The sequence below is a fragment of the Cynoglossus semilaevis genome, chromosome 17, assembly GCF_000523025.1.
Source record: "Cynoglossus semilaevis isolate Cse_v1.0 chromosome 17, Cse_v1.0, whole genome shotgun sequence".
NCBI classification, from domain to species: domain Eukaryota; kingdom Metazoa; phylum Chordata; class Actinopteri; order Pleuronectiformes; family Cynoglossidae; genus Cynoglossus; species Cynoglossus semilaevis.
In genome coordinates this window covers 7,513,585-7,523,385 of record NC_024323.1, presented here as the reverse complement: position 1 = coordinate 7,523,385, position 9,801 = coordinate 7,513,585, and the positions used below count along the sequence as shown (strand labels likewise).

Below are 9,801 nucleotides of genomic sequence, written 5' to 3'. Positions count from 1 at the left end.
TTGATAATTCGGGAGGGAAGAATAATAACTTTCAAAGTTCCACTTTGAAAAAATTGAATATCAACCTAAACATTTCAGTTGGTAACACATAAAACAAAAAGTAAAAAAAATGGAACTGTGAAAAGACACAGTTTAGAACCAGGTCACATGTGACATGACAGTCCATCTAGTTGTTTAGGAAGCAATTTGTGTATCATCATTTAACAATTTATTTATTATAATGGAATAATTATTTGTCTATCATTGATATTCATAATAAATATTAAAAGCCTGCAGAGTGTAAGAAAGGGTGATTACAGGTTGAGGTCAAGCGTTAGAACCAAAGTGAGAATGTGGTGCAAGTAAGCTATATGACAGCCAATGGCAAATAGGCACAAATTGCTGCCCCTTTCACACCCCCAGTCCCCCCTTTACTGTGAATATAAATAAATATCCACATTAGGTCGTATTACGCTTGGATTTGTCAGTTTTGCAGGACAGGAATTAAGCCCTTGGGGTTTTAAACCTGTGGAATCAGGGCCCCCAGGAAAACGTGTTGACGTCACTACCATACTGACAGAACTCCGCAGGTAATCACTGAATACACAGTCAAATACTACAAGATCAACATGTTTACATCAGATATGGATCTGCCTCTCAGTGGAGAGAAAGGAACACCAGTTAGTATTAGATTTCGCTCTCAGCCGCCTGTTGAGTGAACACGAGGAATGCGATACTCCCTCTAGTGGGTATAATTCGCTACGACGCTCGCCACTACATTTTAAAAGCCGCGTTAATATAGTGCTGCTGCTTCGGTCTCCTTGTTCAATGAGGCAGGAAGGATGTTTCACAGCAGAGCGTCTGAAATAACAGTTGCACCGATCGTCTCCACTATTTCACACGACATTTTCAACATTTGGAGACAGGTCATATAACAGGAGGGAACCATCTTTACACCAAAGTGAGAAAATGCCATAAATGGAAACCAATTTTCTATTCGAAATGTGTACATTGTAAAAATGTAATGTGTAAAACTGAAATATACTGTATATACACTTCAACTGTGGCGTATGATGACCAGCTGGTGTCGCTGTCCACCAACATTGCGCTTTTCACAGGCGCTTTTATAATCTTTGGAAATTGCGTTTCAAGCGTCATCACTGCCCTCTGCTGGCTCAATTTCGCACTGTTAGACATTTTCATTCATAAGTCTCCCAAGTACCAAGTACATAGTAGAGGAAAACGGGTGAATGTAGACACAGTGTGCCTGTGGATGTACAGAGCACGGAATACTTTTTGTGATAGACAAATACATTTTCGATACATTTTTAAAAAGAAATTTTCCTGCTTTGTATTCAACACAATTTTTCCTCTTTCAATACTTTTTTTTCAATTAATATTCACTTCTCTTTTGTCAACTTTTTCTCAGGTGAAACCAGCGATGTGCTGGAGGAGAACCGCAGGACATTTTTGCATTGGCATGCACTGCTGATCACTCAAGGCCCTGGTTTGGAGCCTGAGGCAGTTGCTGTCTGAGGTCACAGGAAGAGAAGACACAGAGAGATGCAGAGAGAAGAGTGGGAGGTGTGTGAGGTGCAGGGGATGGAGTCAGGGGAGAGTGAAAGCAGCAAACATGAAGTCAGGAAAGAAGGCCAGACTAGTTTTTCTTGTTCCTGCATATCTGCTCAAGGTGGGACGGGCTCATGTAAACAGCTCGGCTCAGAGCACACACAGCTCAGCATGAGGACTGGCTTCTGTGCTGTGGACTGAATCGCTCAAAAGACACCGTAAGGTACAGTGATTTATATGTATTTTACATCCCCGCTTTTGTGTAAACTTTGCTTAGGTGTGTGTGTGTTTGTGTGAGTATGGGTGTGTGTGTCAGTGAGAGAGGCAGGTACACCTGTCATCTGGAGGATTACTGCTTGATCTCAGTGATGTGGAACTATGTGACAAGTTTACTTCATTTTAACTCACTGGAAAAATCACATGACTTATCAGTGAATGTGCATCACATAAGAGTTTGTTGGAGCCTGAAAACTATGTATTGTGCTTGAATTAATGCTCTGTCAACATGGTAGAGAGAGAGAGAGAGAGAGAAAGAGAGAGAGAGAGAGAGAGAGAGAGAGAGAGAGTGTGTGTGTGCAACCTGGGTAAAGAGAAGCGGCTACAGTGTGTGAGTTTTTGATTTCCTTTTCAACAGTTTCTCCATCAGGTTTTGACGGTTGTGTCATCTACATACCATGACAGTGGTTTTTCCTGTCATATGTATCGGTACGAACATGTGCTCTCAGAATACTCCACATTCTTACAACCGACCCGTGGAATGCAGCACTGAAAAGCCTCCACATTCTCTGATATGCCAATACTGGTGTGTTAATAACCTGACAAAGATTCTTCTTTTGTCATTAGAGAAATTGAAATAAATGATGAAAGGATCCATTTAAAATTGAATGTAAATCAAATGACATGAGTCAGAAGACAACAATCTGGTCATTCTGAAAGCTACGCAAGAATGTTAGTAGTGAGTGGTTAATGGTTTTGCAATTTACATTGTATTCATATTTGTTTGACTTAATTGTGTCTCTGTAGGTGAGGTGAAATAATGCCAACTCACTGCATTAAGCACGCTGTAATATTAAACTAGGAAAAACTTCATTCCATTCCTGTTTAATTCTCCACACAACAGATGTCTGCACCACATCCACCCCTGGTCCCTAGAAAACCCTCCGGTGTCCAAGTCATGCCACGTCCAGGAGGACAGCCTCCTCCTGCTGCTGGTGGTGGTGGCGTACCAACGTTCACAAACTTTGCCAAAGGTATATTCATCTGTGTGACGGCTGAGGCTGGATCATGTTCTGCACAGCAGCAGTCCTTCAAGTCTGCTTTAAACAGCTGTGATTTTCCCCTCTGCTCAGAGAACGACGCCATCAGAGACTCACAACTGACGCCTCAGCTGGACGCAGAGAGAGAAGTGGTACGTATTTGTATGAGCCTTGACGACACTTATGAAATGACATCTATCTGGATGAAGATTGTGATCACTGTGAAAATGATTAATTAGAGGCGCAGCCTTCAAGATGTCAATAGTATTTTTCATGTCAACACAAAAAAGAAGATTTACTTCTGCAATCAATTTCTTTGCAATTTTAAATTGAGAATTCAAGCCAATGAGGTAAAAGTTTTTAGAAAAATGTAATGTAACCGTTACATTATTAAAGTACACACTCCTTTCTATGTCACTACATGTCTCACACGGTTTGCATTTCCTCCAGACCATTCTCAACCACTGCTTTGATGACATTGAGCGATTCATGGGTCGCCTACAGCAAACGGCCGAGGCCCAGGGCATTCTGGACCAAAGAAACAAAAAGAAGAAAAGCAAGAAGAGCAAAAACAAGGCAGACTTCAATGGTAGGAAGACGTCGTCTAACCTCTGAGGTCGGCTGAAGAATAGCCCACAGATTCAGGCCAAAAGGAATTTAATAGAGCAACACAGACTGTCAGCAGGATATTTAGGTGGCAAAAGCTTAAAGATGTCTGGTGAAAGACGGTACTGCAGCATTCAATATTCAGGATGCCGTGGTCAACTCGCTGTTGTTTTGCTGTTAGCAAGCAAGATTTAGTTTGATGTGTAAAATGGTTTAAAACTTGAATTCTGTTTTAAATGAAACTTTTCAGCACAGCCATCAAATATGATCTTGTAGGAAGCCAACACTCAGAGGCTAAAGAGTCACATGGGGCTGTGCGTTAGAAGTCAGAAGCAGAGCGCAGGTCAGCTTTAACTTTGGTTGATGTTTTGTGCAGATGATTTGTTGACCATGAAAGCCTGCCCTCCAACAGAGGACGAATTTGTCAACATCTTCCAGAAATTCAAGTATTCCATCAGTCTGCTGGTGAGAATGTCACCCACAAATGATGGATGAATGTATAAAATTATACACTCGTGATTTTTCATCACGTACTGTTCTGTTCAGGATCGTCTTAAGTCGTCCATCGTTCAGCCTAAGGCTCAAGACCTGCTGCACTGCATCTTCGTACCTCTCAAGCTAGTAAGACGAAGTAAATGTTTAATTTAGTGTTTCTTTCTGTCACAGCGATGAAGACAATCCTGTTTTTTTTCTTTTTTTTTTTAATCTCACAGATGGTGAAAACTACTGGAGGCCCAGACTTGGCTTCTTCAGTCTTAAGTCCTGCTATGACCAGTGGTGCTGTTTCAATGCTGCAGGAACATCTGACCCAGGAGGAAAAGGATCTGTGGACATCATTAGGGTCCAACTGGACTTCCTCCTGGTCAGTGTGTTCACCGACACACGTGTGTAGATCAGAGTCTGAGTTTATGATGAGGGGCTAACTGTGAACTTTTTTTTTGTTTCTTTTGTTTTTTAGTGCAAGTCTTAATATCCCTGTCCCTCCATACTCTCCCGTCTTCCTGGATGGATGGAAGCCTGTGACCCTTGACTCAAGCGGCCAACCTCTGGAAGATCCCATAGAGATGCAACACAAGCAGGAAGCCTTCAAGAAGAGGATGGAGCTTCACAATGTACAGAAACTAATTCAACAACCAGTGGTTCCTGTGGAGAGCACTGAGGAGGTGTAAGTTCTAGAATTTTGACTCGTAGAGGGTATACACGCCACCTACTGTTCGACACCACATTCTTAAATAACAGTGGGTCATTTCAGAGATGGTAACTGTCTGCTACCAGAGGGTGAGAGATTCTACTGCTGCAGTTATGATTTTGTGGCTAGAAACAGTAGCGAACTTTCTGTCATGCAAGGAGAAACACTCGAGGTAAATGATCAGACTCAACGCCCACCGTTGACAAATACACATGTGTATATTCACTTCAATGCAAATCTGTTTTTTTTATATATATATGTATCTGCTCTGTAGGTGCTGGAGTCATCAAAGCGATGGTGGAAATGTCTGAATCGCTTTGAGCAGATTGGCTTTGTTCCCTATAACATCCTGGAACCTCTGTCTGCTCTGAACAACACAGACAGGACCAGTGCAGTGGTCCGCAGAGAGACAAAGGTACGGGGCCACGCTAACGGTACCCACTCACACACAGCACACAGTCTGTGGGTTACTGTCAATACAACGCTCTTCTTCCCCAACAGACTGCTCTCACCCCACGGACGAGGTACTTTTCTTACGCTCCATCGAGTTCAGACGCTAACAGTCCTACAGCTACAAGTCCAACGCTGCGCCCTCAGAGCATGATTTTACCTTCAACAGTCGTAGAGGACACCGACAGAGGTAACATGGGTGACATGAACAGGGGAGGAAATCTGTCTACAAGCCCTGACTGTATAGGGAATGTCAATTATAAAATTATATTTTGGGGAGAATTTTTAAATGTTAAAAAATAACATGTCAAGCCCTGTGTCTGTTTGTGTGTGTAGTTCTCATAATGAACGATGAACTACGGCAGAAAATAGCTGGGAGAAGAGGTGCAGGACGTCCGACTGTTGCCCACCGGACGTCTGACCCTGCTCCCTTAAATTATCACTCACAAGTGGCGGAGGTGAACGACTGGCTCCAGGCTAAAGGCTTCAACCAGCAGTGAGTGTCAAGCAGGTTTACCTGGAACCTAAACTACACTACATTTAACTTTTAATTTATGTAAGAGAGATAAAAGGTATATTGAATGTTATTGTATGAATGATGATCGATGAGTTGGTGAGAGTTGGTAAAATGTTGGGAATTCACACAATAAAAAGGTAGTTTACATAACCTCTCTTATTGCTCTTCTTTTTGACCAATCAGAACAATTCAGAGTTTCGGAGTTTTAAATGGAGCGCAGCTGTTTTCCCTGACCGAGGAGGAGCTGAGTACAGTGTCCCCAGAAGACGGTGCCAGAGTTTACAGCCAGCTACTGTTGCAGAAAGCTGTTCTAGAGGTTTGTCACGGATGTTTACGGTGTGTGTGTGTGTGTGTGTGTTTATAGTCCATGCGTCATCAGCCATTTGTTTGCTAAGCCTTGGCCTATGTGCATACTTACGTCATTTTAGCACTTGTCTTTGACCTACATTAGCCAGAGATTTTTATTCGTCTATTTACAGTTCCAAAATACACAGTTCGATTCAATGGTTGAAGTGAAGTAGAGATCTGATGTTTAAGTATCTTTCCATGTAGCATTGTGTCATAAAATAGCTGTAACTTCACAGAATTGCTTTAAATTAGCAACAATCTTAAAACTACAACAGAGGCATCGCATTTGAACTAAACTGAGAGTCAACCATACAGGCTGAGTACATAAAATATTTAGCATATTTTTCATATTGGTCGGATTTTTTAAAATTATTTTTTCACTTGACTAATTGCATCGTCCTCCTCAGGACGTGCGTAAAGCATCAGAGATGGAGAATCAGAAGCAGAAGATGAAATGATGAAGTGAAGACTTTGACTGAAGCCACCACAGAAGAACCAAAGATCAGTGGACATGAAAATGTTGGCAGGAGAGACAGAACCACAGACGGGGGTCTCGATCAAACTGTCTCTTCTGTTACAGATTCACTGTTGTGAAAACTATTTATCAATGTAACTATGGAAATGCAACTGCTGCAAAAATCTTCTTTTGATGAGGTTTTCAAACTTTTGTACATTTTTTTTCTTCCAAAAATATAGTTGAATAAACATATGGTATGAAGCCAATACTCTGATAATCATTTTCATTTGTTAATGTCATTACATAAAGACACATTTCACAAAAAAGATAAAATCAAAATCTATTAAGACAAAAGCTGCAAACATCAAACTTAATGTACAAACAATCCAGGGTTTCCAAGAATTGCCATTACACAGAAAAGCAATAAGAAGAAAAAATACTTCAAATAATTATTTTTATTCATATCACGCGTAACGTGAGAGTGACGGCTCAAGACGTTATTATCACTGTGATGAACAAGTCATGAAACCCGTGTCAGTTCAAGTGTAATGTTTACACTGTAAACAGAAAGAATTTAATATGAATCAAGCCACTGTTTATATCTTAACATTTCTTGACATTTGCCCTTTCACACATATATAATATTCCACTTTCTGTACACAAATAGAATAAAGTAATGTATTCAAGAAGAATATCAAAGCTATGAATGTATAAATGAAGAAATTCAAGTATCATTTAAAAAAAATCTTTGATGCATAGAGACAACCCTGTTTGATACCATTAGTTAAATAGCAATAATAATAGCATTCTTTTTCCCCCATGTTATCGTTCCTTTTTCTTTTAGTTTTATTATCATTAATATTTATGGTTTTAATTGACTTCCTGAGAAAAACTTTTGTTCCAGTTTTAAAGGCACCTGACATGACAGGTCACATGACTCGTCTATTTACACATCTATGGAATGTTTCATTTCAGTTGCACTTGTACAACAGCTGGGAACAAACCAAAAATAAACCTTCAGTTGACAGTTGATGATGTCATCATTATTTTTGAAACTTTTTTTTTTATAACATTTGGGATTACCACTAACATAAACTCATAATGTTTAATATAAACTGCTATTTTACAGATTATGGTCCAAGACGTGGTGATTTATGTAAATCTTTACTTTTGAATCAATACTTGGTTCAGTGTTTTTGGTTGATTGTAGTCAAACCGTTAGAAGAGAGGAAGAACAGCAGGAAGGAACTTACTGATTCTCACTTTATTTAACTCAGTCCTCATGGTTCACAGAGGCTGGTCCGGTCACAACACTCCCAGGTCACGAGATCCTCTCCCTGAAACCACAGCTTGATCTCCCTCTGAGCTCCTTCCAGGGAATCACTGGCATGTACCACATTCCTGACAAGAGACAGCACACAAATAACAGATTCACAAAATGCAATTATCCAACAGCAGCAGTCCTGAGGATCTTGTATGATCCTAGTACCAATCGAAGTTTTTTTTACCTGCTGACATGCGTTCCATAATCTCCCCTGACTGTGCCTGGGCTGGCGTCGACTGGGTTAGTGAGTCCCACCATGGAACGTGAAGTCTGGACCACATTGTGACCTTCCCACACCTAGGAGAGGAAAAACTATTTCCCATCTGTAGCAGTTTTTGTTCTGTGTTTTCTGCACAGGAGTACTCACCATGACGACCACAGGTCCTGAGGTCATATACTGCAGCACACTGGGGTAGAAGGGTTTCGCCCTGAGTTCACAGTAATGCTGAGCCAGGAGGTCATCAGACACCTTCACCGCAGCCAATTTAGTTTAAAAACAGTTTAAAACTCAACAGTCAGATGTGGTTGCCAGTTAGAGATCGACGGATTTGTATGGTTAAAGCTTCTACAACATACCCGCATCATTTTCAGACCAACCAGCTTGAAACCACGCTGCTCAAACCGCTGGATGATTTTCCCGACGAGACGACGCTGCACTCCATCAGGCTTCACAGCAATGAGAGTCTGCTCCGTCAGATCTGGTGCACCTGGTAACCCATGAAGTGACGTCATAACATAACATTACATGTCACATGAAAATCTATACCGTAAGGTGCGATCATCATATTCATAAAATCACATAACAATGTATGCCATGGTACGTAACGTAACTCAGGGTAGAGTAACGTAATTTAGTAAAGCGTGACGTCATTTACACCCTTAGGGTGCAGATATAACGCAACAAAACAATGTCATCAAGTGGATAATTCCTTATACTGGGTTCACGCGCGCGCACACAGCAAAGTTAAAAAGGCACATCAGGACTTCTTGTGGTTGGCTGCAGTTGCGCACGTGGTCTAATGAACAACTGCTTGGGATCAGTTAAATGCACATGATCCTCCACCAGAGGAATTCTACAAAATGTCATTTAAATGAGTAACGGCCGACAATCGGTGTCGGACAAACGGTTTGGCTTTCGTGCTATGGATGGTTCTGCGCATTGTTTACCAAATTATGCAACATTTTTGGCACTGTTACGTACGACTGTTCATTTACGCTGCGACTTTATCATCACGCACACCATCATCACCGTCACCAACATCCCTATCTTTGTACTTTTAACCTGGTTTTAGTTCATGACCCCGCGAAGTTTGGCAGTAGAACTTGTTTGTCTCAAATGAAGCTGTTAGGACAGGGACAGATACACGTCTGAGGTAAAGTCCTCCAAATGTCAATTATGTAAAGCCACCATGAAAGATATACATTTTACAAATGTTTAAACATACTTGTCCTGCAATTGATTGAAAAGACTAAAGTTTTTTTAAAAATATTTGATGTCTCTATTGTTGCATTTTGATTCCAGCATCAATTCAAAACATTTAAAAAAGTCACAAGACACAAATGTCAGAATTGTTTCCTGTTACTTACTGGACGTATTCCTCTGTCCAGCAGCTGTGGGTCCATTCAGCAGGCTGGTAGGAAAGACAGACAGCAGTCCTTTGGTGGTGTCCTGGTGCCTTGAATGGACTGCTTGGATGAATTTCTTGAAGATGCATCTCTGCAACATGATCATGGTTTGAGAGTCGGCAGTCCCACCAGGGAGAGAGAGAAAAGTCAAGTCTGCTCAATCAAAACCCACGAGTTTTGCATCCATCCCCCTGACTGTGTGTCTGTCCCACTTGATTGTCTGTCACACACACACACAAACACACACACGTTTAACTCTACTGCTGCCAGGCCTGTCTCGTCCATGATCCCTTATTTCTACTAGAAAACATTTAAAAATTAAACCACAGGTTTGTCCAGGCATATTTAGCCAATAATGAAACTAGTTAAGTTGCAGTAATTACACCGACTCATTACAACTACTGAACTAAGATTATAAAGCAATTCTAAAGCTCTCGTAAGTTTGTTTTCACAGATGTCTCACCTGTCCACAAGTGGATT

At 41.0% G+C, this 9,801-nt stretch overlaps 2 protein-coding genes across 3 annotated transcripts; one reads left to right on the top strand and one right to left on the bottom strand.

Annotated features, from left to right (window-relative positions):
• The first annotated feature begins 819 nt into the window (after positions 1–819).
• eps8l1a (EPS8 signaling adaptor L1a) lies at positions 820–6,808 on the top strand. 2 transcript variants are annotated; one of them, XM_008329757.3, is made up of 15 exons: positions 820–940; positions 1,409–1,771; positions 2,669–2,798; positions 2,898–2,956; positions 3,255–3,393; positions 3,787–3,875; positions 3,957–4,031; positions 4,124–4,272; positions 4,369–4,575; positions 4,663–4,771; positions 4,874–5,014; positions 5,101–5,239; positions 5,386–5,545; positions 5,750–5,882; positions 6,322–6,808. In XM_008329757.3, exons 3-15 carry the CDS (start codon positions 2,669–2,671, stop codon positions 6,370–6,372), a joined length of 1,581 nt encoding a protein of 526 aa, XP_008327979.1. In that variant the 5' UTR covers positions 820–940; positions 1,409–1,771; the 3' UTR covers positions 6,373–6,808. The 2 variants fall into 2 exon arrangements, with proteins under 2 accessions (XP_008327979.1, XP_024920630.1); XM_025064862.1 differs by having other exon boundaries at positions 2,669–2,956.
• Positions 6,809–9,537, bottom strand: nme4 (NME/NM23 nucleoside diphosphate kinase 4). The gene is made up of 5 exons (XM_025064863.1): positions 9,283–9,537; positions 8,272–8,402; positions 8,063–8,164; positions 7,880–7,992; positions 6,809–7,772 (listed from the first exon to the last, which is right to left on the bottom strand). Exons 1-5 carry the CDS (start codon positions 9,425–9,427, stop codon positions 7,652–7,654), a joined length of 612 nt encoding a protein of 203 aa, XP_024920631.1. The 5' UTR covers positions 9,428–9,537; the 3' UTR covers positions 6,809–7,651.
• Positions 9,538–9,801: the final 264 nt, after the last annotated feature.

Excerpts from the sequence above, each read along its gene's own strand:
- eps8l1a (XM_025064862.1), top strand. The coding sequence starts at position 2,669 with ATGTCTGCACCACATCCACCCCTGGTCCCTAGAAAACCCTCCGGTGTC. Across the intron at positions 3,394-3,786 it reads AAACAAGGCAGACTTCAATG|ATGATTTGTTGACCATGAAA; the intron begins GTAGGAAGACGT and ends TGTTTTGTGCAG. Across the intron at positions 4,032-4,123 it reads TCTTCGTACCTCTCAAGCTA|ATGGTGAAAACTACTGGAGG; the intron begins GTAAGACGAAGT and ends TTAATCTCACAG.
- nme4 (XM_025064863.1), bottom strand. The coding sequence starts at position 9,427 with ATGATCATGTTGCAGAGATGCATCTTCAAGAAATTCATCCAAGCAGTC. Across the intron at positions 8,403-9,282 it reads TGGACAGAGGAATACGTCCA|GTGCACCAGATCTGACGGAG; the intron begins GTAAGTAACAGG and ends ATGGGTTACCAG. Across the intron at positions 7,993-8,062 it reads CAGGACCTGTGGTCGTCATG|GTGTGGGAAGGTCACAATGT; the intron begins GTGAGTACTCCT and ends TTCCTCTCCTAG.